This window comes from Benincasa hispida, chromosome 12 (genome assembly GCF_009727055.1).
Source record: "Benincasa hispida cultivar B227 chromosome 12, ASM972705v1, whole genome shotgun sequence".
NCBI lineage: Eukaryota > Viridiplantae > Streptophyta > Magnoliopsida > Cucurbitales > Cucurbitaceae > Benincasa > Benincasa hispida.
Window position 1 is genome coordinate 1066889 of NC_052360.1, and position 27560 is coordinate 1094448.

The 27560-nt window shown below is 36.1% G+C and overlaps 1 protein-coding gene across 1 annotated transcript; it reads right to left on the reverse strand.

Moving 5' to 3' along the window:
- Positions 1-15180: 15180 nt before the first annotated feature.
- Positions 15181-26551, reverse strand: LOC120067169 (transmembrane protein 120 homolog). The gene is made up of 10 exons (XM_039018641.1): positions 26039-26551; positions 25762-25840; positions 25531-25625; positions 21460-21564; positions 20596-20675; positions 18169-18259; positions 17976-18083; positions 17651-17737; positions 15862-15930; positions 15181-15732 (listed from the first exon to the last, which is right to left on the reverse strand). Exons 1-10 carry the CDS (start codon positions 26276-26278, stop codon positions 15589-15591), a joined length of 1098 nt encoding a protein of 365 aa, XP_038874569.1. The 5' UTR covers positions 26279-26551; the 3' UTR covers positions 15181-15588.
- Between the last annotated feature and the right edge of the window lie 1009 nt (positions 26552-27560).

Here is a 27560-nt window from a genome sequence, read left to right on the forward strand (position 1 = left end):
ACATAAATTTCAATAGGATTGAGAAATTAGTAAAGAATGAACTTCTAAATCAGTTAGAAGACAATTCTCTACCTCTGTGTGAATCATGTCTTGAAGGTAAAATGACTAAAAGATCTTTTCAGGAAAAGATCTAAGAGCCAACAAACTTCTAAAACTTGTACATTCAGACCTCTGTGGTTTGATGAATATTAAAGCTCAAGGAGGATCTGAGTATTTCATTAGTTTTATTGATGACTATTCAAGATATGGCTATGTTTACCTTATGCATCATAAGTTCAAAACTCTTGAAAAGTTCAAAGAATACAAGGTAGAGGATGAAAACTTATTAGGTAAAAAAATTAAAACACTTCGATCAGATCGAGGTGGTGAGTATATGGATTTAAAATTCTAGGACTATTTGATAGAACATGGAATTCAATCCCAACTTACTACACCTAGTACACCATAACAAAATGGTATAGTTGAAAGGAGAAATAGAATCCTATTAGACATGGTTCGTTTGATGATGAGTTTACCTCACTCTTTATGGGGATATGTAGTATAAACTGCGTTATATATTTTGAACATGGTTCCCTTGAAAAGTATTTTAGAAACACCGTACGAGTTATGTAGAGGACGTAAAAGTAGTTTGCGTCACTTCAGGATTTAGGGATGCCCAATACATGTGTTGGTGTAAAACCCAAAGAAATTGGAACGACATTCTAAAGTATGTTTATTTGTAGGATATCCCAAAGAAACAAAAGGTGGTCTGTTTTATGATCCTCGAGATGATAAAGTGTTTGTATCAACAAGTGCAACATTCTTACAGAAAGACCATATAAGAAATCATCAACCTCACAGTAAACTAGTATTGAATGAAATGTATAGAGAAACTACGGATAGATCAACAAAAGTTGTTGATCAAGCTGTTCCTTCAACCAGAGTTGTTGATGAAACTGGTCCTTCATATCCTTCCCAAGAATTGAGAATTCCTTGACGTAGTGGACGGTTGTTCAACAGCTTGACCGATACATGGGTTTAACAGAAACTCAAGTCATCATAACTGGTGATAGCTTAGAGGATCCATTGACCTTAAAACAGGCAATATAGGATGTAGATCGAGTCCAATGGATAAAATCCATGGACCTTGAAATAGAGTCTATGTACTTCAATTCAGTCTGGAAACTTGTAGATTAACCAGATAGGGTAAAACCTATTGGTTGTAAGTGGATCTTCAGGAGAATACGAGACCAAGCTGGTAAGGTACAAACCTACAAAGCTAGACTCGTGGCAAAAGGATATACCTAAAGAGAGAAGGTAGACTATGAAGAAACCTTCTCTCTATTGCCATGATCAAGTCTATTAAAATACTTTTATTCATTATCGCCTTTTACGATTATGAAATATGACACATGGATGTTAAGACAACCTGCTGAATGGTTATCTTGAAGAAAGTATCTACATGTCTCAACTAGAATGGTTCACTGAACAGGGTCAAGAGCAAAAGATTTGCAAGCTTAAAAGATCTATATATGGGTTAAAATAAGCATCTCGATCTTGGAACATAAGATTTGACACTGCGGTCAAATCTTATGGCTTTGAATAAAATGTTGGCGAATCTTGTGTTTACAAGAAAATTATCAACAAAATTGTAGCCTTTTTGGTACTATATGTTGATTATATTCTACTAATTGGGGATGAGGTAGGATTCCTTATTGACGTCAAGAGATGGCTAGCATCGCAATTTAAAATGAAAGATTTAGGAGATGCACAGTATGTTGTTGGAATTGAAATAGTTCGGAATTGCAAGAACATAACGTTAGCACTATCTCGAGCATCTTATATAGACAAGATGTAGTCTAGATATAAAATGCAAATTTCAAAAGAGGTTTATTACCTTTTAGACATGAAATTCATATGTTTAAGGAAAAATGTCCTAGGACACCTTAAGAAGTTGAGGATATGTAAAGAATTCCTTATGTTTCAATAGTTGGGAGCTTAATGTATGCCATGTTGTGTACACATCCAGGCATATGCTTTTCAGTTGAAATAGTCAGCAGGTTTCAGTCTAACCCTGGATATAGTCGTTGGACTGCCATTAAAAACATTCTCAAATATCTTCAGAGAACGAGAGATTATATACTTGTGTATGACTCTAATGATTTGATCCTTACTAGATATACTGATTCTGATTTTCAGACTGATGTAGATTCTAGGAAATTTACTTCGGGATCAGTATTAACTCTAAATGGAGGAGCTATAGTATGGAGGAGTATAAAGCAAAGTTGTATTATTGACTCCACCATGAAGCGAAATATGTAGCTGCATGTGAAGCAGCGAAAGAAGCAGTATGGCTTAGCAAGTTCTTAACCGATTCGGAAGTAGTTCCAAATATGCATTTGCCAATCACCCTCTATTGTAATAACAGTGGAGCAGTTGCCAACTCAAAAGAACCAAGAAGCCATAACCCGAAAAGCACATGAGCGTAAATACCATCTCATCAAGGAGATAATATACTGAGAAGACGTGATCGTCATGTAAATAGCCTTAAAAGACAATTTAGTTGATCCATTTACAAAGCCTCTCACAAGTAAAGTGTTCGAGGGTCACCTAGTCGGACTAGGACTACGAGCTTCATAAATCTAGGGCAAGTGGGAGAATTCATGGGTATATAGTTGCCCTAGTTTATTGTATTTATTCTCTCATACTCAACATTGTATATTTGTATATATTTAAACCCACAGAAGTTTTAATCCAAGTAGGAGTTTGTTGGGCTATATGTGCTAAATCTCGTAGTTTGTAAACTTTAGATATATTATATTCAGAATAAAGATGTTATTGAGATTGTTTCAATAAAGTTGTTATTGAACATATAAATTGCATTTATAAATTCCTAAATCCACTAAACTAATAAACCCATGGCTATAACATGAATACTTAAACTTTATGTAGAGACATAAAAGAGAATCAAGTTTTAGTATATGACCAAAAAAGTCTATAAGTATATGGATAGGGTTGGGTATCTTATCTTGGGGACACTATGTCACACCCCCTCCCGAACCTACCTCTTGAATCCGACTTGACTACAAAGTTTACATCAACAAGTTTACAAATTTTAAATAACTTTTACAATAGTAGTCCCATCCAACTACAAACTTTAATCTAGTAACGATCTAACTCGTGGCAAACTTTGACCTCTTGTCGCAACCTGGACTCTTTTGCTACCTGCAAGGAAGACATAAAAGTAAAAAAATAAGCTTCAAGAAGCTCGGTGAGTGGTATACAACTTAGAGAGTCTCTTACAACTTATAACAATACAAGCATATCATAAGTACGAGGTTAACATCCAACCCTCAGTCTCGAATGAATCTATTCTCAACCCTACCTACATACATGGTAGATAGTTAAACTAAAACTCAACATTCTGTTCTATCTTCTATGTGTACATAGTTTCTTCTCTTTTAGCTCAGAAGCGAGGCCTGTTAATCCTCTGACCATCCTATATGAGGCTCTTCCCATAGGCTCAGGCACTAGGCCTCATGACCCCCTAACCATTCCGTGAGATTCTGCTCCGGGCTTAGGAACTAAGTCTGCTGACCCCCTAACTATCTCGGCCACATATTCTCATGTTCATTTCGGCTATTCATTCACAACATAACAAAAACATGAAAGATATGCTTAAGACCTTAAAGGCACCACTCATATTGATTGGCAAGAACCTTTCTCTTTCTCCAAGTTCCTTGGTTTCCTCTGGCTTCCTTTTGAACCCTAAATTCCAGATTCATTTAGAAGCTCAGATTACTCATCATTCTAGACCTTATTTTGAGACACTTTCTTCTACAAATAGGTTTAGAAATGTCTTAACTTACTTATATTAAAATCTCAGCTCATAGCGTCTTATGATTTTGCCGGAATCTTTAAATCATCAAGACTGGTCCAAGTTTACCCGAGAACTCGACTCTTCTGCCTTTCCTTCAATCTCTAGCCCGGTTCCTTTCTGCTTCTTCTTCAGTAGCCCTGCCTTGAAAACTAGACATCAGAGATTTCGCATGGCTTTGGAATCACTTTAAATGCACGAGTAGTTTGGAAGCACTCCTCGTTCCAAGTTGCTGCTACTTCATAACCTCACTGTTCGATAGCATCTCTACCTTTGAGAACCACTTGATCAATGCATGGTCTTGCTATCAACGCAAGCTCTTCATGATCAACGCAAAGCTTCTTCCGAATCTGCCCTCAAACACTCTTCCTAATGTCCTTTGAAGAGAATTTGTGTTATGAATTGAAGAGAAGCCTCGAGGTGGTATTTATAGGCCTTTAGTAATAGATCCCCATCATCTCTTAAGGTTCCAATGCATGACACCTCCTACTTAGGAACTTTTGGAATGTCTGCACCTTGCTTTGCCACCACCTATTTCCATGCCACTTCCTACTTGCATGAAGTTGTGTTGTCCTCCCCATGCACAAGTCCTCTTTGTATGAAACCCTATTTGTCCACTTCCTTCTAACTTAAGCTCAAACTCCTCTTGGTCTAGCCACTTGTCCGGATGAATCTATCAGCCCATAACTCCTCTTATTATCGCATACCCTTCATGGCCGCATGCTTACTTAATCACCCTCCTTTGTGCCATATTAACTTCAAGTCAGCGGAACCTTGCTTGGCCGTATACTTCTTTCCTCACATGGCTCACCCTTGGCATATGTGTTCATTAAGGTCACTGCATATCCCTTATTGCATGCTACTCGCGCTAGCCTTGTCATATGTGCCCACATGCCCCTCGAATGTCTTTGGCGCATAATTCAATCTTAGCACATAGCACATTACCATCGCATAGCCAAGCCTCATTAACGCATGATTAGGCCCTTCAGCGTATACCAATCTCGGCTATAACTCTTAGCTAACTCTATGCGCACAACGTGTTTCTCATGTCCCACCTAGTCATATGCATTCAACTAGCTCCTCAAGGCCAATGCTTAGTCCACATGACCACATTCTCCTTCCCATGCCCAACCTTACGTTTGGCGCATACCTCATAGACCATCGCAGAACACCTTCAACAAATGGTCCTTCAAGACCTATCATCGCATGAGCATCGCACAGCCTTGCCATGCTCATCGCATAGCTTCAGCGCCTATCGCATAACTTCATCGTGTAGTCCTAGCGCACACCACACAACCTTGCACTCATCGCATAGCTTCATCGTGTAGTCCCAGCACACACCACACTAAAGGAAGTCATAAACAGGGATTTCCATGAGTAGTGGAAGGGATTGTTTCAAATTCCATTTGAATGAACACAAACAATTACAGTCTAACCAGAAACTAACAAGTTATGCATCAATAGAAATTACAGTATATTAGAAAAGATTCAAGGGATAGAGTATGCATAACTTTGAAGAACCATTCTTCAAGTATCCCTCGAACAGTCTCCAATGCGTCCAACAGCAACACTGGGAATGCAATGACCGGAAGAATACGACCATGAACACAACGATCGTCTGAATGCTCCTCGAACCCAATTGAGTTCAACTCGATTCACGAACTAATTAAAGACACCACCAAGTGTTATCTTGGTATTCTCGGCGTGAGAATCTAGGAGTTGTGGGCTTTGTATGATTTTGGCTTAAGGAAGACAGGAGGTTTATGATTGAGTGGACGATCGAGTATGTGGGAGATACGAACAGTGTCTATCGCATAGACAATGTACTTGATCGTTTAGTAAATGTAACCTATCGCATAGACTTTGCTACTCGATCGTGTAGCAACGATCAAAAGAGTAACTATCACATAGTCAACTCTTAGCTGATCGTGTAGATTCTGATATGCTATTGCTTAGTAAAACTCTTTTACTTGATAGCTTTTTCCATGAGAATGTCCGAATGAAAAATTACTTCTAATGGAAATACATTTTCCTTTTATCTCAAGGTTACCATAAAACTTCCAATAATCTCCTATTCAATCGATTATTAGAGAAAAAGAATTAATTATCATATAATTAATATATTATGAATAAATATGATAACCAACTTATCATATTATATTTATAACCTATAGTTTTAATATTTCATCATATGAAACATATAAACTATAATTCTTTTTTTTATTTTATAGTACTTAATATAAATCATATTTATATTAAATCCTCCAACTAATTTATCTCATACATCACACCAATTATATCACATATAATTGAATTTCCTATTGTTAATTTGAACACTTCAAACTAACCTCAAAATCTGATTCTCAACTTGAACCCATTGAGCTACCAAGGGGACCGCATGGACCTGTAGCTTGAAACTCTAACGGTATGTAAATAACTGACTAAACTCTTTAGTCAAGAGATTCATTGTTCGTTAACTGTCGGGCACTCCACTAAAGACCGACAACTACACTCTTCGCACTACAGATATATTTTTGTGTCCATATAACCAATCAACAATTCGATAACTTTTCACAAATTCCTTGTAAGTACAGTTGGAACAATTTACTCTTTTGGCCCTATAGTTACATCTAACTCCTTAAGTACCACTGATTCCTCTAATGAACAATTAGCCATAGTTCTACTATGACCGAGTCCTCTTTTCCAAAGAGAGGATGTGGCCACAATGTTCAAGACCCGGAATCAGCCCTTAAGGGAGCAATTTATCTACTTACCCCTGCTTCAGAGAAAGAGTGAATTTCGTCTTGTGTAACTGAATTCCCAGCTCCCCAATCAGATAAATCCCCAAAAAGATAGACTTGTTGAGTTGGCAATCTGGTCACTCTCACCTATACTAATCAAAGGACCGCCCTCAAAAGCAAGAGTTCCCAAAACACTCAGGATTAAGGTCATGTCACCTATGGTCATTTTAGTGAAATGTTAGTCTCAATTATCAAAGATGTTATATAAAGAAAAAAATCATCTCGTGGTCTGGTCTTATACAAACTCTTTGTATAGGACACCCTCGCTCGCGTGTCTCCACATGAATGGTCAGGATCAGACCATATGTAGCACTTTATGACATTTAGGTTATTACTATCCCTTATTGCATGCTACTCGCGTGTCTCCAAAGCGGGTCGTATCCATAGTGTCACCAGGATAAGGTATCCCTCTTTTATCCTTATACTACAGACCATTTAGGTTATTACTTAAGGCATGATCCACTTATATGTCTCACATATATGCTTAAGTTTACATAAAATAACTACGGATCTTAGTTTATTGGATATGAGTAAATGCAAATAAAATAATTCTTATTTTATTAATAGAATGTGTACAAACTATTTACAAACTACAAGACTCTGGGAGAATTAGGACACCAATCCCAACACACACATCCTTGCGCTTATCGTAAGCTCATCGCTCGCTACCTCAACGCACGTTGCCTTGCTCTATCGCATAGCTCTAGCGCGCATCGAGTAGCTAGCACCTTGCGCTCATTGTCGTGCAAGGATGTGTGCTCATTGTCGTGCTCATTGTCTCAATCATTTAGCTTTGCGCTCATCGTCTAACGCTATCAAGCAACCCCGCAAGTAGCTATACGATCATCCTCACGCAACGCTCCAACGCCTAGTGTCCATGCTCGCGTGCAACCGAATGCATCTTTGCTCGCACCTGGCCCATCCTCGTCACTCGATGACCTTTCCTCGCTGCTTGCTGACGTAGCCTTTTTTTCATCTCAATGCATGAGCAGCCCTTGTCACGCCAATGATCAACCAATATACATCCATCATGGTTTGACCATCGTTTAGTGCTTTAGCTGCATATCCTATACCAACGCATGATGCCCTCACAATCCTCAACGCATGGTTGTCCTAGGCTTCAACACTTAGCCAAATTTCCACCTGTTAAGCTCCAACTCAAAGCTACTCAAACGTTTACTCCAATACTTTTGAATTTTTCTTCCTTTTGACATAAGATTTGACTTATACTTGGTTCATTTCCTTAATTACTTGCTTAAGTAGGGAAAATAGGATTTAGGTTTCACACACTATGAATACAACCTACTTTGTATATTGATACAAACGATGTGATCCCAAAATCGTTCATGTGAGGACATACGAGTGGGAGCATCCTATGCAAACAAATGTTTGCATAAAACCAAACCACGAAATAGTCACTTTTCTTTATAACGACTGTTTATTGTCAAAACTGACTATTTCAATTCGATGACCTAAGGTAACTTGATCTCAGTCATGAGTTAACTATAAACTTCTGTTTATTCGGGATTATCCTTGAATCTGCATGGGTGAGAGTGACTCAACATTGCTGCTCAATAAGCCTCCCATTTTAGGGGTAATATAGATAGCTAGGGACATAGTTCTGCGAGACAGAATTCACTCATACCCATCTTAAGGTTAGTAAATAGGTTGTTCCCTTAGTATTGGCTCCTAGTCTTGAGCAAAGGGGCTTGCCGTCTCTATGGCTGAGAGGGACTCGGTTTATTGGTAAGACTATAAATCAATTGTTCATTAGAGGATCAGTGGAGACTTAAGAGCAAGATGTATTACAAGGGCAAAACGATAATTTTGACCTAATTGTAAATACAAATAACATGTTGTGAACCCTGAGCCCTAATTTCTCTACTTGAGTATGTTCCCTACTGAGACCAATGTGGTGAGTAGGTTGATGTGAAAATTGTTGGGGTTGATGCCCTAAAGTCTCGTGTCCTGTAGTTTGTAAATTGTTTGTACAAACACTTGTGTTGTATAATATATGATATTTACTTCACATATTAATTTTGCTCAGTTGTATGTTTTATTTTCTTTACCACAAATCAATAAACATAAAATCCCTGGTTATCTGTATGTAACTTAAGCATGTATATAGTGACATAGAAGTGGATCATGTCTTGAGTGATAACCAAAATGGTCTCTAGTATATGGATATGTGAGGGAAACCTTATCTTGGTAACGCTACGGATGCGGCCCGCTTTGTGGAATGGTCACAAGTGTTGTGACTTGTCACAGATGGTCTGATCCTGATCATTCGTGTAGGGGACATGCGAGTGGGGACATCCTATACAAAGAGTTTGTATAAAACCTGACCACGAAGTGTTAACGTCTCGTTATATAACACCGTTCATGACAAAGACTTCATTTCACTAGGATGATCATAGGTAACATGACCTCAATCCTGAGAGTTAGGAACTCCTGCCATTGAATTCGGTCCTTTGATTTGTATGGGTGCGAGTGGCCAGGTCGCCGATTCAAACCTACCATTTTGGAGATTCATCTGATTTGGGAGCTAAGAACTCAACTACACAAGATGGAATTCACTCCTTTCCCGAAGCAGGGTAACTAGATAGATAGCTCCCTTAAGGGCTAATTCCAGGGCTTAAAAGATGTGGTGTCATACACCTTCTCTTGGCCCGAGAGGTGTTCACACATAGTTGGACTATGTTGTATTGTTCATTAGAGAAATCAGTGGTACTTAAAGAGTGAGATGTAACTACAGGGGCAAAATGGTAAATTGACCCAGTTGTATTTACGAGCATCTGTGAAGGGTCATCGTACTCATGATTGGTTATATCTGATGGACACAGAAATATATCTATGGTAAGAAGAGTTCAGTTGTTGGTCTTTAGTGGAATGTCTGGTAGTTAACGGATGGTGGATTTCGTGGCTAAAGAGTTTAGTCAGCTATTCACGTACCGTTGGAGCTTCGAGCCATAGGTCCATTAGGTCCCTTGAGTAGCTTGGATAAAGTCGAGAATCAGTGTTTAGGTTAGTTTGAAAAGTTCAAATTGACAAGAGGGAGTTCGATTATATATGATATAATTGGACTGGTTAATTATATATGATATAATTGACTAAATGTATAAGATATATTATTTTGGAGGAAATTAGATATAAATATAATTTATATCAAGCGGAGGATAAATTACTATAGTAGATATGTGATATCAAACTATAGGGTAAGAATGTAATATGATTATATTCATTAATTATTAAATTGGTTAATTATATGATAATTGGCCGAAAACTTCTCTCGGTCGTGCGTTAATGGGAGAATCCAAAGTTGGTTATTGTAATCGAAGAATGAAATGAAAATTTGTTTCATTTTGCAAAAAGTTCGAAAAGATTCGCAATCAGTATGAAAACGTAACGATCGCATAGCTTGAGAGCCTATACGATAGTAGCTCATTGTCTAAACGATCGAACACTAGCGCCTAAACGATCGCACGTCTGTCCCTAAACGATCGTTTAGCTTTCTTAAACGATCGCATAGTGTGCTGCATTTTCTAAACGATTGTCTACCTTTTATTAAACGATCGCTTAGTAAAACCTACACGATCGTGTAGCTTCTTCTAAACGATAAGCATCATTGCTATACGATAACTCTTTCTCTCATACTTGCTTATCGTCTACACGATTTATCTTTTCTCCGACCTCTACCAAATTCACCAAAGATCACACTTTGGATTCTCACTCTGAGAATACCAAGGGCTCCAATTCTTGGTGTCGTCCCTACTGTTTACTTGTTCGCGCTTGTTCAAGTTGCTACCATTCATGTAGACGATCGTGCTACTGCAGCCGACTAGTTTGTGGGCGATAGACTTCGCGTAGAGGTGCTTCCACTACTTCTGAATTTGACGTTTGAAGAGAGTCTTCAACTGGTATGAGAATTTTTTCCCTTGTATTTTTATTGTTCGAAGCATGTCATTAATTAGTATTAATTTGCATAACTATCTGTTGGAACGTATATGTTGTATTTCAGCCACAATGAAATCTAAAAGATCTGAATACACTCATGGATGCTCTTCGTTAAGAGTTCCTTCAAAACTTAATGTGTAATGGTAGAGAAAATGGTGAAAAGTTAGAAGAAAATTTTGAGTTGAAAACTTGATTCTTGGGTAGAGCTTGAAAAATTGGCTAAGTATAACTCATGCGTTGGAGGCTATAAAATTGGCTAAGTTTTGTGCCATACGTTAGCCATGCTCATTTGAGAGGTTATTTGGGTGTTGAAGGAAGCCAAAGTGTGGCCAAGAGAAAAGCTATGTGTGGAAAGGCATGCGACAGCCAAAGTCTTGAGAGGTTAGCAAAGCATGCGGTAGCCTCAAGTGTGTGCAAGCATGGGTGCTAGGCATTGGAGTTGCGCGCACTGGGCGATCGTGCAGCAATGAGCGGGCACTGAACGATCATGTAGAAAATGAGCGGCGCTACACGATGAGTCTGTCTCTTATACACATCTAGATGTGTATAAGAGACAGGTGCAACAAAGTGTGTCGCTGGACGATGCGAAGGGTCGTGCTAAACGAAAGCGCTAGACGTTGGACGATAGCGTTAAGGGATAGGGCATTGGCACTGTACGATCGGCATCAGTGCTAGGCGATGACACTAGGCGATGGTGCTACGCGATGGGCATGGGCGCTAGACAATAGCAGTGTTGTGCTAGACGATGGGTGTCAACACTACACGATGGGCATCAATGTGCTATGCGATGGGCAAGATCGTCAAGTGACAAGCATTAGCGTGAAGTCACTAAACGATGGGGCGGTGAGCTAAACGATTGGACTTATATTGATCGACATTAATCACTGATTAAAAATACCAGATGTCCTTAGCACCAGATTTAACTTCATGAAAAATGAAGTGTCACGTTATGCTTTAATGAGAAGCGATGGAAAACAGTATAAATAGGGGAGGTCGAACTTCAAACAATCAGTTTGATCAATTCCTCCGTGCAAATTTAGAGTTCTTGGTGTCGTTGGAAAGCTCTGAGAGTCTACTTTTAGAACTGCCGAATGAAGTCCTCATCGAATTAAGGCTGGAGAAGGAGAAAAAGGACCAGAGGTTCTGTTCTTAGGTGAATCCGAGCCATCATTAAAGAATTGAGTCTCTAGGACATACCGCGAGAAGTCTAAAGCTAAAATTTTGAGGTAAAAATACTTGAGACAATTCTTAACAAGTTTGTAGAAGGATATTTCTTAAGATCAGCTCTAGAATTCGAGTTATTAATTTTGTAAGATGAATATGGAATTTCATGAACAAGCAGGCAGCTGCTTAAGTTGAATAAGCTGACAGCTCGAAGGAAACGCTTGAACAGACCAAGGGTTGAGTTTTTCCGTGCATTAGACCTACTATGTAGGTCGAGAAGAGCTTGTAGTGGAGTCTTGGACGCATAAGCAGCCTTGAGGAGGACCATATGTAGCTGTAAGAACACTTAGAGAGAAAAGTGGTGGTTGCTTACGTGGTGTTGCGTTTGTGAGGAGCGGTTGGAAGCTTTGCATGAGCCTAATCTCAAAGAAATTCCTAAGTGTCTAAACCTACAGCAAGGTATGTTGTTGTGAAAGTCTTCAAGAGGAAGGCTAAACACAAAGCTTACTTAAGGGTTAGTCTCAAAAGGGAGATTTATGCTAGTAGCTAATATATGCTTTTGTGTCCACATGATTGACACCAGTAATAGAAGCATATCGACCCTTGATGAATAGTTCTAAAGTTGTGAGTGACTAAATATTTACAATGTTTTAAAGAAAAATTATTCTCATGCTAGCTAGTTTTACAAAGTAATTTCCAAGCAAACCATGAGTAATGTTTTATACGCATGCCATGTATGAAAGTTTATAGAAAAACTATTTATGTGTGTTTAATTACACAAAGCATGTGTTGTTATCTTTAAAGACATGTTTTCTATGTGTTATGTTTTACATGCTTTAAAGATAAAGTCATTGTATGACTAGTTTTACTTGAAACTCAATACCGAGGGACATTTGAGAATGCATCCGAGCAGCTTGATACTGAGGGACAAGTTTTGAGAAGGTATCTAAGCAAAAGTACTTAAGGTATGACGGTACTTAGTTATGGCCATGTGCACATAGGTAGTTTGAAGTCAGAAATTGAGCAAAAGGGTTCTCTCTTGACTAAGTCAGAGATTGAGCAAAAGGGGTTCTCTCTTGACTAGCAGTTGACATTGGGATTTAACCACAGCAGGGTTATTCTCAACTAAGGAACAATTTAATATTTTATGATGAAAACAGCTTTATGTGCTTTATGCTTGGAAAATGTTTATATTGCAGTACAAGGTTACTGTAGACATTTATATTTCAGTTTAATCTCTTTATTGAGATTTTTGCATGAGAATTAGTTTTCTTTCTTAAGTCACTCACTGGGCTAGCAAGCTCACCCCATTTTCAAATATTTTCCTTTCCCCCAGGTAGCGGTCAAATCCTCGGAGGTAGCCTTGCATTTGATCTACCACCCAAGACAAATTTATTGTAACCCGTCTGTTAGGTAGTTACTATAAATAGTGTACACATGTTACCATTGGTCATATTGGGACTAAGTTTTTGGGTATTGAGACTTGTGAAACTAGTAATGTAATCTTTGTAAATATTTTGTGTGTTTAAAACTTTATGTTTTTAGCCATAGAGGCATTCGCTGTGTATATTGCATGTAGGTATCAGAGTTATTTCTGCTAGAGTTATTAGGCAATAAGTGAGCAAAATGGTTGATAACTGCTGCAATTATGTCATTTCCTAGGCTCAGAGAGTCGTCTGAGAGAGGGTGTGACACATGTGAAAGATCAACTTATTGATTATGGTTAAATTAAGTGGAGAGAAATATATCTATAATGAGGAAAGTACAACTACTGAGCTACATTAGAGTGTCTCGATAGTTAACGAATATTGATTAATTGGAGTTCATTATATGTAGGTCCATTATGTCCTAATCGTTGGAACTAATTATCTGTAGGTCCATTATGTCCTAATGAAGGTCTAATATGTCCCTCTACTAGCTTGTAAAAGGATTAAACCTTAACGTGTTGAGAGAATTTGAAATGTTCAAATTCGATTTAAAGTTTGGATTATTATATTCGATATAATTAACGTTTAATTAACAAATTAAACGATTTTGAAAAGTTGAAAATATTTAAATAAAATTTAAATATTAATTACATGAATAAAGATTCAGGTTTCGATAAGGTATTTAATTAATTTAATATATGATATTAAATTAATTAATTAAAAAAAAATTCTTATAAATAGAAAAATCCCAAAAAATTTCACTTTAACAAAAAGTTCTACTTAGAACTTTTTGCTATAAATTTAAAATATTTTTAAATATTTTTTTATATTTAAAAAGACCCCTTAAATAAATATGTTTAATTAATTAATTATTTAAAAAACATTTTAAATTAATTTAAATCTGAAATTATCATATTCAGAATTAAATTCTTTTAATTTAATTTGATTTTATCCAAAAATTAAATTTAAATTAAAAAATGATAAAATAATAAGAAAGTGGGTTTCCCCATGATCAATCTCAGTATATATCTATTTTAATTTCAGTGAAAAAGATCATGCAAAACGAATTTTTGAAGGAAAAATTCTTCCAATTTCACCTCAAAAATCTCTCAATTTTCAATTTGGATCACACACGTCCAATCTAATATCTGAGAATAGTAGAGACAACTCTTGTGATAATTTACTTTAAGGATTGTTGAAGAATTTCGTAGAAATTTGGAGCAATCGAGAGGATTCATCAAAGATAATCTCTTAAAGTCTTTAATTTTGAAAAAACCATAAACATGCATATAAATCTACTAAAATGGATATAATTAGAGTGCTTAGAATTCTAATAGCTGTTATGTTTCGACTCCATCCATACGACAGCTTCACGAGTTGGCCCAGCCTGCTACTCAATGCTAGCAACATCACAAACATCATCCTTAATTTATAGGATGTCCATCTAATAAAATCTTAATTTATAGGATTTCCACATAATAAAATGATGGCTAGAAAAGTTACCAAGCACCGTCTTGCATCTTCAAAACTACACAACTTCTTGCATCCACAAAGTAAAAAATAAAATATTACATGTTTCATCCAAAGCACTTCATTACAATGTTTATCAAGGTGTACAAAGTTCCATGGTACAAAGATGATGTTAAATGATCAAAGACCATTCACAAGTACAATAAAACCTATTGAGGATGTCATATTCTATGGTATCAGCTCAAGAATTTCTGTTCAACTTGATACTGGAATGGCTAAACCTTTTTTTTTTTTTTTCACCCTATAAAGTTACATTCAGTCTTCATAATCAAGTATAATCTGCAGAATTTGGTTAAAAGGAAAGGTGATTCAAATTTTGTTGGGATGTAACCTAGGTAGGCACGAGGATTTAACCTTGCTCAAAACCTCTATGCTCACGAAGTTTCTATATTACCCTCGTTTCGAGAACAATGCTGAAAGATCTACCCAAAGGAAGAACATGGGAACATTTTTGCTAAGTCGATCCAAAATGAAAAGGACCGAAAACTTTGATAGTGAAAACGTCCAAAACCATTGGTTTTTTCCATTGGAATTAAAGACGATAAACAGCTGAAATTACAATAAGAAAATTCAAAAACTCACTAGCTTGCAATGAACAGCAATCGAAAAGAGAAGAATGTAGAATGTTACATGGTAACTGGAATATGAGTCCTGCACTTAGTAGCACTTCCATCTTCTCCAGGGAAGAACCTATGCAAGACCAACTTTACATGATAAAAGTGAATTGAGTCAAAATGATATAAAAAAGGGGAGGAAGGACAATTCTCACAGCTCAGCTTCGACAAAACATATTCAAGACCTGGAAAGGTGAAGAATAATAGATCCTACAAGTTGTTAATTTAAGTAATCCTACGTATTAAGAATTGGTCTGGCCCAATTCCTGCTTGCTCTTGCTTCTTTTCATCTTTGCCTTGAATCTTGATTTTGCCATTAAGGTTTGAACTGTATTTGAGAAGTTCCCAACTGCCATTAGAACCAAAAGGAATCCACAAAATAATACCTGCACCGGAGTCCGGACATTTATCCGTCAGTTTGTATCTAAGCATGTGCCATGTTTTCACAACCTTTTCAGCAAGTTTGAAATATTATTTTGAATTAGAACCAGTAGAAACAGAAAACAAGTAATCACCTGCCATTCAGGAACCACGCCGACTAATGCAGTCTTGAGGAGAAGTAAGCCAACGTATGCCTCAAAGCCCTATAAAAGTAAATTAATATATTACTATAACTCATATTATAGTTCCATTATTTAGTAATTGACCATAACAGATTATGATTGCTAAATGCCCTTCCTAAACAAAGATGGTTCATACTGACTGACCATCATAAATCCACTGAACCGCAAGCATAGCTCAACTGTCTTAGTAAACACAAAGTTTGGTGTTCAAATCAAAAAATAAATCCACAGTGCCACCATTTGTAAATAGCGAACAGTAAAAAGAATTCCATTTACCATAATGCACAAAATTTCCATAATAACCAATCATACCCTGTGAAGCTAGATTAAAATAATATTTCCATATCACCTAAAATTCAACAAAAGTCTTCTCACACCACCACATGGATACCTAAACCATCCTGAAAAGTTGTATTTATACCATATAGCAGAAGGGGTTTATGCCTTTGAGGAGAGAAACCTAAGCTCTATGTGAAGGTATTCCGACTTAACTAATAACATTCTTTCTAATTTGATATCTTACAACGTTGCTTAAAGTCTAAAAGTTTTACCATCTCTACTTTCAAGTATGTTTATATGAAAAATTAAATGCTACCTTCTACATTTTTTGAGATTCTCTTAGTGAAGGGTAAAAACATTATTTCTGGTAAGCATTAAATAGAAAGAAATTAACCAAAAATAAAAATACCTAATCACTAATATCTAACATTTAAACATGACTTTAGAACTCAAGGACACAATTGTACAACCTATAGAACAGATCCTCTTCAAGTAAGGTTGTAACTATTAAACAAAACTGTCATACATAAGAGTCTTTCATGAATAACTAATCATATTACGTCATATATATATATATATATCTATATGTTTGTTAACTTTTCAGAAAAATAAAGCACTTAGGTGGAAAATTGTTAGCAAATAATAAAAACAGCAAGAGTGTATTAAAAAACTGGTTGGGTAGTTTTTATAATCTAACCAGAAAAAATGAACTTCAAAATAGAAAATTCAATTAACATATTGAAATTTTGATCTTTTAAATTTTTTGTTCCACAATAAATTTCTACGAAAGTTTTAATATCCATCAGAAAAAAAAAATTGTAGTTAAAGAATTTTAGGCACATATAATCAATTTCTTAACTATACAAATGATAGTAAGTCAGAGCTTGTTTTTGTAATTTTGACTCCAATTCATTAGACAATGAGAACTACGTTAAAACAAAAAAGGTGGGTGCATTAAGACGCCCTCTACATTAATTCCAATTAGAGGAAAGGTAGTTAAATAGGAAAAGAGTTTTGCTAGTTTGAACAGACTGAAAAGTTGCTTAAAACACTAAGACCCCGTTTAATAACCATTTGGTTTTGTTTTTGTTTTTGAAAATTAAGCTTATTTCATCTACATTTCTTCCAATGATTTGCATCTTTCTTAAGTACAATAGATGAATTCTTAGCCAAATTCCAAAAACAAAAACAACTTTTTGAAAGCTACTTTTTTTTTAGTCCTCAAAATTTGACATGGTTTTTTAAACTATTGGTAAAAGGTAGATAATAAAGGAAAAAATTTGGAGGTAAGAGTAGTGTTCATAGACTTAATTTTCAAAAACAAAAACCAAAATCAAAATGGTTACTAAACGGGATCTAAGGAAATAGCATTAACCAGCCATGAAAAATCTAGTTTCCACTAACTTGTTCATCAACTGCCATGAAAATTTTGGAACATGGAAAATATTGAGGCTTAAGTCACCTGTAATATAAAGAGTATAGGACACAGTATCCATAGTTGACCATCTACACCAGCTGTTTCTCCCCAAACGACATCCATTCTCTTAGCCTAGTAATAAAAAGAATAAAAAAGGAAATCAATAGATTGATAAAATGACAGAACAAGCAACCACCAATTAAAAACATATGCAACATTCATAAATGTTTATTATCAGATGCTTAAAATTTTGAGTGCCTTGGGTAGGGAAGGGATAATGAGCTCCAGTCATAGATTATATTGAGGCGACAAAAATTAGAATATATTGCGATGAAGTTGAATGCAACAAGAATGCAGTAGAAAATGGCACCTTCCCAAGAGCAATCCGAGTATAAAGCCTCTGACGCTGATATCTATTTTGTAGAAGCATTGCAACTCCTTGCATCATGGCCCACTGTAGGAAGAGTTGTACACCTCTCTGGAGAATAATTGAACCCATGCTGTTAATCCAATGCATAGAGTACGGTATGTATTTAGCGGGGTAATAAACAATAGGAAAAAACCTGCTTTTGGGCACAATTTGGCTGTCCTTTGATCTCCCACGTAAGACTAACAAGTGCCATAATCATAGCGCAATAGTGATGATATATCCACCTGTAAAATCATGACTCGCGAACTTTACCATAATGTTCGTAGAACTAACGATGAATCATAGAGCATAATAGTGATGATCTATCAACCAGCAAAAGCATGATCACAAACTTTGCCCGTGTTATACCACGACACTACAAAAACATTGATAAAGTACAAATCCTATGCACATCAATCAAAAGATAGAGAATAAAGTTGTTTACAAATCTGGTGTAACAGACATCATTCCATCAAGCACCAAATGTAAATCTGAAATTATAACATATGCACTGACAAGAGAACACATTCATGATAACCTTTTTAATGCCCAACCTTTTTCTTCAAAAGTGCCCAGGAAAGAGAATGATTGCTTTCACCTACTTCAGAGTGAAAGAGTGTAATGAAAAGAGGTAGTTTTGTGGGCTTTTACATAGGGACGGTGGGTTATGGAGCATGTTAATCACTTTTTAGAAAGAAAAACAATTTCATTGATAAATGAAATATAAGAGTAAAACTCCAAAGACCAAGAGGTGAATTACAAAAATAGTCTCCAGTGTGAGCATGTTAATCATAACCATCTACGGTAGGTAGATGAGCTTTACTACTGTAGATTGCTAGATTGTTAGTGAGGAACTATTTCCATATTGTAAAGATCTTTGAACTGTAACACTAACTATAAAAAGGTTGGGGACTTCAAAGACCATAAGAAAAAAGTAAACAATGTCTTCTCAACTCTTCTCTCCAGATGTTTCCTCTTTGAGGATTCCCCTTTAACCAAAGATTCCAGATGAGTCAGGAGAGCACTCTTTATCTGTAACACCTTCTCCTGCGCATTGAACCTTTGACCAACTATCGTTTGGACCTCCATATTACCAGCTGAGTTAGGAAGAATCCAATTAAAGATAAAGTCTATAGACTTCCCAAACCACTCCCTGATCATAAAACAATTGGGTCTTAGACTCTAAATAGCAGAGTGGTGAATATGGAAATATTCTGCTGCTTTTAAAAAAACTTCACTTTTTTAATAAGAAACCGAGCTTTCATCAAGAAAAATGAAGAAAATGTACAAGGACACAAAAAAAACCCGCAATATAAGCAACCCAAATACTAACTACAGGAATGGACTCCTACTCAAGAGGATTAAACCAAGATCAGCACGTCTCTCACGGTAAGCATATGATTGAAGGGTTCGTTTTGGCATTGATAGCCCCATAGCAAGATCTCTACTTGAACTGGAGAGCCTTACTTTGTCCAGAATATTCTTGGCTTGGCTTGTATCCTTGGCCAAGTATGCTTGTAATGTTGTTAAATTTGTTTTGTTGGCTGTTTTTGTTGTTGGTTTTAGGATTTGCCGAGGATGATATGGGGGTGTTATCGTAGTTGTTTTGCTTACTTTTGTATCTAAGTATTGAACTCTGATCAATAATCTCATTACATTATATCAATGAAGAGGCTTGTTTCTGTATTAAAAGAAAACAAAACAGAAGGGTCGGTAAACCTACTCCATGATCTCTCAACCTCCCTAAAAAAATTTGATGTTCATCATGCACCAAACTCAACTCCACCACAACACGGCAAAGAAACGATTTTGTCCTTAGCATCACTTGTGGCCAAAGATGAGTCCATAGTTCTCAAACCTGAAAGGGTTAGAACCCCATTTGACATTGAGAATGACCATTCGCTTCAATTGTGGTCAAAGTCAGAGTTAGTTCTCAAGTTGAAAAGGGTCCGGGCCCATTTGATGTCCTTATTTGATAAGAATAGGGAAGAAGATAGTGTGAATCAAGCTTTTTGGACATAACCAAATGACATGAGATGAAGACCTTTAAGTTCAACCAAGGAGGCATTTGGGGAGGGAAAGATATATGAGCTTAGAGGAATTGATAAATCTATTAGACCTCCCATAGTAGAAGAAAATTCACGGGGGCTCCTTAGACATTAAGATCACCTCCCAAAAGCCACATAGAAGTATAGAACTACACGAACCTTGTAGATCCCAAAGATCACTCCAAAAATCCATTCTCTCCCTTCAACCAGAAGGCTCGTAAATACTAGACAGTCCCCAATTGAATTCACCCACCATCCACCATCCACCATCTTAACTGTGGTAGAAGGGAATAAGAATGAGAATATCCATTGTCCCTTGAAGAACCAAATAATGATTTTTGTTTGGTTTCACTTGTGTAGCCTTCTCTTTTGTACTTGTTACATTATCCTCTATGAAAACTGATTTCTCATTATAAAAAATTTCAAGTATAAATACTTGTAACCTTAAATAGTCAAAGCTACCATAAGACTATTTTAAAATAAAACAATGAATAACAGCATAACAACGAAAGCAAAAGTTGCAGCACACATACCAAGGGCGAATGTCACTGCCATTGACTCTTAGTATGTTTTCACGCAATGCCAATCCTGTGTATAGGAACAAGAGCCATGCCTGGAAAGAAAAATGATGTGTTGAGCTTAAATGAATCTTCAAAAGGCATTGAATACACTATATGAAGATAACCCTAGAAATGCCCAGAGAACAAGATTTCAAAAATTACATCATTAATAGAGATATAAGAGAAAACAAATGAGATATCCTCCCTTAAAAAGCACAAAATTACAAGAATTTAGATCATCTAGGGCACATTTAGTTTGAGTTTTGCATCAAATGAGAAGCCTGAAATAGGATGATTAGAAACTGAAAATGGGAAGCACGTGCTTATATTTGCACAGGAACAGGTTCCATATGCCTCAAAATGATGAATGTAGAGTACCGAGTACAAACAATGTTTAGATTTTAATGTAATTTATAGAATGTTAGAAAATATTTCTGTCTGTCTCTCTCACACACATATATTTAATGAAAACAACAATTTTTTATATAAAATTAAATTATGTTTTCTAAATTAATTAGAAGTATTAAATTAATTTTTTTTTCCTTTTAAAAGAGACAAGAATATATTAAAAAAATAGAACTAAGCAACAGCCAAAGAACAAAGGAATGAGATGATCCTCAAAATAACTACAAAAGGAATATCTTCCAATTGTGAAGGATTCAGTGACGAATGCCAAGTAGATATAAACATTTATATTTATCTCGTCAATCATGAGGTATTTGCTCCACAGTCCCTACTACCAAGTATAGAAGGAGCCAACTTGTACAGAAACAAATTCAATATGCATCAAAACATTCAATTAGGGAAAGAAGAACCGATTTAGGGAAAAAAAAATACCTGGTACAGTTGAACTGGAAATGCAGGCAAGCATCCATCCCAAACCCAGCCTCTTAGAACAAGCAGCAGAGATGGGAAAAGGAGAAAAAGAAGAGCAGTCCTGTCCTGCTTGAAAGAGATCAACGTGAGGGCACCTCAAGCTAAAATGACATAAGATTTGCCCCAAAGAAAGAAGGAAATCCATTTTGACAAATATCATTAACATAGGAATGTCGAGAACCACCCAAATTGAGAAAAATATCATGTAGTAATTACTAAAGAAAGAAGATTACAAACACCAGTAAGTTGCTTGAGACATTTAGCTACAATCACCTCTCACACCACTCGGTAAATTTGTCCAAAATATGCATTAGTTCCTAATCATTATAATCGCATTTGTCCATAACAGTTTTTTTTTTTTTTTTTTTTTTTGCCTCTACCCTAAAGTCTAAACTTGATTCTACATAGAAGTTGAATAATATTATTCTTAGTGCTTATGTCCAAAACCCATGAGAGGTAGAAATCTTGAAATAAGACCTGCCAACATTTCTCGTCAACAAAACAATGCAATAAGTGATTTATATTTTCACTTCCCGTTTAAAATCTTTAAGTCAACTTTGTCTCCAACTGTAGTTTAGTCTATTACAGAGGCAAGATAGAATTGACCAGAAAATTAACTGTAAATTTAAGAGAAAAGAGAAAAGACAGGAAGATAAAACTCCCGGCAAGTCCCTACAAAATTTCCTTTCACTCTATGACAGTTAGCTGAACAGAAGATGTGCTCTAAAACTTAGATATCCCCCTAGAAAATCAGAAGTCAGCTGAATGTATTCAAATAATTATTGACACGATGGCATAGCTTTGCATAAATCAGTAAATTTTATTGAGCTGGTAGGAAGAGTTGATAGGCCAGGATTCACATCATTAGGGACTTCTTAAACAATTACCATCATAGAAGCCCTTAAATCACTTTGATTTGTCTCCTAAGATTATTTTTCTTAATAAAAATTGGCTTGGTTAACAAAATGAGAGATTGATAATGTACTGCTTGAAGTAGACTGGAGGAATGTGATAACTATACACCACGTCCATGAACTCCTGGGGTGGGTTTTTTTTTTTTTTGGTTTATGTTTTTTGTTTTTGTTTTTTTTTTTCTATATTTTATTTTTAAATGAGAGAAATCAGGTTTCAGTATGATAAATGAACGCATAAAACATAAAGCCATGAAAAAGAGCTCAAAGAAATGAAGCCAAGAAAAAAAAATTGAATAACTGTAAGGGGCTACAACTATTAGGATTAACACTCTTTTTTTTTTGGATAAGGGATCCACACTATCAACGCTATATATATAGAGATACCCAAAGGGAGGCCTTCAACTGAGACACTTTGCAAAATCCTCCAAAGACCGTTTTCATCCTGAAAATTTTCTCCTATATCTCCCTAAGCAAAGGATGCCGCCTGCTACCAAATCACCCTTCATTAGTAAAAGAAGGGTGAAGAAGCACCTCCAATAAATGAAAAAGAATAAATCCTCCATCACCTCCATTACAACAATAATGGTGGAGACTTACCTCATCCGTTAGATCCCAACAACCCCTAATACCTAACGAATTCGTTCACCTATTTGTCTTTGAATCTTTCTTTGGCTCAATAGAGAATTTGATGAGCTAATAATTTATCCTTATATGTGATGCTTATTCTAGTAAACAAAGAACAAAATTTTTTTTCTTCGGCAATACCTCCATATAACATGATTGGAGTCAAACTAACAATATATCCAAAATTCTATAAGATTTTTGTAGTAAAGTAACATCTCTGTATAATATGAACCAAGCCACCATATGTCAACGCCAAACACACCACTCGGGTCCTAAAACCAAAAACCAAAGATGAAGATATCGAGAAGAAATTCATTATGTGTATTCTACCAAAGCAACCAAATAAAACAAAAATCAAACCTTCTTTGGGATTTAATCATCCATAGCAGCAAATAAAAGGGAAGATCAGCTAAGCCGCAAAACATGTAAAAAGAGATTTGCAAGAGCATGTTCCGAAAGAGTTGATAGTCCAAAATTGGAAATCACTAAATTTTGGGAAAGCAATCCCAAGAAACATAAAAGCAACGCCAAAAAAATCTGAATGTTGTGGTTTATAAGGGAATCTCCAGAACTGAGAGTCACAAAAAAGGGAGGCATCCAAACAAAGTTTTGAGGTAAGGTTGTTTACTTGAGATCCAAAGACAACTTGACCAAACTTTTGTTATTATCTGTTCCATTTGTATAAAGCCTTAATTGTCCAAATAAGAAGCTGGTCATCAACTGGAGACTTAACTTTAGAGCCCACTTTTACCAGAAACATTATTGTATTAATGACAAGAAATTAAAATGAAAAGTTAGATCAGGATTTACCCAAATGGACAAAAGATTGCAATAATGGAGAGAGAAATAGCAATGAAACTACTAAGACTGAAAGCACAAACTAGAAGTGTTCAAAAGAATAATGCACTGACTCCAGATTCTTTTCTATATTCTGGAACAAGAAACATCATCCTATTTCTTTCATATTATCATTACAAAACAACGCCATTATGCAATTAATTCATAATACCTTTGATGTAGATTCAAGCAAATGCCGAAGGCTAAAACTAGGCCAAATATCCCTTATACTTTGAGGCCCAAATGATGTTTTATTTCCAGAATCTGATTCTTCTCATATTTCCTTTTCTGAACTTTGAAAAATTCAGAAATGTGGAGATATTATTTGCCATAGCAAACCAAGGCCGGTCCTTAGCTCTACTCTAGGAGAAGAAGGACGCCAAACATTAGAGTCCATCCTATAATCGCTAGAATTCACCTTCTTCCATAAAGTCTCCTTCTCTTGACAGTCCAAAGCCACTTTGAAAGAAGAGATTTATTCAGATGATGTAACGAGTCAATACCAAAACCACCATACTGTATAGGGAGCAAAATCCACTCCAATTGACAAGGTGGGAAAAGCAACAATGTTTAAAATCTCCACCGTCTCAGAAAAAAAAATTCTCACAATCTTATCCATCTCTTGAGTCACTCACAAAAGGAGCCTTGAGAAGAAAAAAGTAACTTAAAGGAAATGTGGTTGATTGTGCAACTGTTAGTCTTCCCCTTTAGAAACCAACATACCTTTCCCACTTTACTTAAATTTGCTCTAAATTTGTCCACCATGAGCTCCCAAAAACTCAAAAAAGCTGTAATTACCTCCCAGAAGGAGACCCAAGAAAGTGAATGGTAAAGTTTCCACACAACATTCAAGGATCGAGGCTAGATCCATGAAACACAATTCTATCCATCCTTTTGAATGTCTCTCCCTAGGTTGTACAGCATGTGCAGAAATATAGTTCCAAAAATGTGGAACCTCATCCTCTCACATCCATTTTTATATGAAGCTGTGATGGAAGCTCTTTGAAATTTTCAGGACTACTCTGTCCTCCGTTCCCTAGAACTTTAGAAAGTTCATTTTGCAAATGCTTTCACAGCGCTCTTGTTCAAGATAGAGCAAAGGTTTTCAAACAATTTATGTAGTTATTCAGTATCTCCGATTTTCCGATTGAAAAGGGTGATTTAATAACTCCTCTGGCATAGGGTTAGAGGACACATTCTTCACATACTGTAGAAATCAAGGACATAGTTGTACAATCTATAAAACAGATCACTTCGTACTGTAACTTCCGTTCTATTCTATCAATAAGCGTTTGTTTCTAACCAACTTCAACCGGAAAATAAGCCAAAATCTAGACGGGGTAAGATTAACTAATCAGGCCCATCTGAAGCTTCACTATCCAAATGCATAGAAGAAAGAATCTTTCAGTCAGCTGTTGATGGCCTAAAAAAGTAGATCACCTAATATAGGTGTTCAAGTAAAATACAAAAGCGAGGGAAAAAATAACTCTTATAACAAAGCACTAATTTCGGAGAGTTCGAGGTATGCCGTAGCCGTAATTATTGAAAAGTATAATCAGGATGCAAATTACTACAACATGCAATAAGGAGTAGCCTCTGGGACCAAAAGGGAAAAGATTTGAGATAATACAATACAAAGAGTAAAAGAAAATCATACTCTGTAACTGTTATATTCCTCTTTAACTTTCAACTGAACATCTTTCCTTGAGGCACGCACATTAATAGGTCCCAGAAACATCTGCAAGAACTTCCCTGCCATCAAATTACATACTCATACTCAGAAACTAAATGCAACAAGAAGCATGCGGACGCTAATCCTCATATTGTCCTTCAAAAGAGAAATGACATCAATTCGCGATCTCTAAATACAAAAGGAAAGAACTCTAACCTTGCGGCTTCCCAGGAAGAAACGATGCAACCTCTCCATCGACCATCATACATTTAGCTCTTTGCAAGTCATCTTCCAGCTGATTCACGCAAACAAAGAACAAAATTTAAAAAAAATTAGGTTAACCTGACAGCTAGCACGAACAAAACGTAAATAAACAGCAAAAAAAAAAACTGAAAAAAAAAAAAAAAAAAAAAAAAAAAAATGATGAATCGATCCGTCGATTTCAGAACGACAGATTTGAAATTAAATGCGTAGAAAATTGAAAGATATAGACCTTTTCAGCAAGCTTGGAGTCCAAAAGCTTCTTGGAGAGAAGCGAATTGAGTAAAGAACGAAGACGGCGAATTGAAGACTCAAGAGAGAGAGCACGCTGGCGGAGAGACTGTTCGTCGCTGGCTGTTCTGGAGATTAGAGATGCAGCCGAATCATGCAGTTCCTTCGCCTGCTCCACCACTCTCCCAACTTCATCCTCGACGTTGTGCGACGAATCGGCCATGTTGTCGGTCTCCACCATAACTCTCCGCCTTTGAGACGACGGTGAATCCGATCTTTGTTGAGGCTGCAAGTCCCCAAAGGTAGAGGACGAGAAGGCGAATCTCGTAGGCCACCGCTTGAGAAGCTAAATAGAGAGAAAGAGAGAGAGAGAGAGACTAATGGCTGTTTCTTCTTCAGAGATTCACATTCACGTAACCTTTTCTCTCTTCTCTCTCTCTCGCGCACACACACGTAATCTCTCTCTCTTCTCTCTCTCCAACCGAGTCCTACTCCCAACTCCAAACTCACACGCTCCTAACTTTCCTATTTAGAACCTGAAGATACATTTTTTTTTCTTTGAAAAACATTATGATACAGATAAATTTAACATATAAATTAATTATAATAATACAAAATACAGTATAAATAATGAAATACAATACAAAAAGCGTTGAAGTACACTAATAAATAAAATGCAATAAATGACTTGTACTGATCGTAAAAGAAGAAAAAATATTAGAAGGAGAAGTATGAAGAACTTTTTTGTTGAATTGTTGAATATATTCAAGTGGACTATATTTTAGTACACTTTGTGGGAATTTAAATGTGAATATAAAGATTAGATAATTCCAGGGTTTGATCTTTTTTTCTTTTAGTTTTGGACTCGAGTAGTGAGTTTTTTAAATAGGCTACCTAATTTTATATTGGGAAAAATTAGATGAGTTAGCTAATCTTTTTCTTTAAAGAAAGTAAGCGTAAAAATAAATAAATCGCACAGATACATATCTGGAAAGTATCTAGAAGTATTGATATCTGATACATGTCTAATACGGATTTTTTGACTCACATAAAATATTTGTGTCTCATAGCTACCTGCCTTTCTAGTTCAACTATTGCGAGCAAGGCCAAACTGAGCAAAACTCAATTGATATATGGATATTTTTGAAACTACGTGTTCTTTGGTTCAGATCTCTGAACTCTTAGTTGTACTAAAAAAACTATTTAGTTGGAGATAGAACTATCGAACCATATAGATTTGTGAAGATAGTAATTATTAAATGCACCTAATCTCATACTCCCCCATTATTAACACAAAAAAATCTATTTTTAAAAATTAAACAAATGGGCACATATCAATTTTTTATTGGGTGCAACCAGGGTTAAACAATAGATGGGTGCATGATGCATCCAAGTCCTTCTCTTGTGAAAATTGGACTCTTAGTCTTTGACTCATTTTTTACTTGGCTATCCCACCTTGCTGAGTCATTCCTTTCCACGATATTGAACTATGGAAAACTAATAAAATAAAGAAATAAATCTAT

Coding starts and splice junctions, on each gene's coding strand:
- LOC120067169 (XM_039018641.1), bottom strand. CDS start 26,278: ATGGTGGAGACCGACAACATGGCCGATTCGTCGCACAACGTCGAGGAT. Junction 17,738..17,975: donor CTCGGATTGCTCTTGGGAAG/GTGCCATTTTCT, acceptor TTTTATTACTAG/GCTAAGAGAATGGATGTCGT. Junction 15,931..17,650: donor CTATACTCTTTATATTACAG/GTGACTTAAGCC, acceptor TTACTTTTATAG/GGCTTTGAGGCATACGTTGG.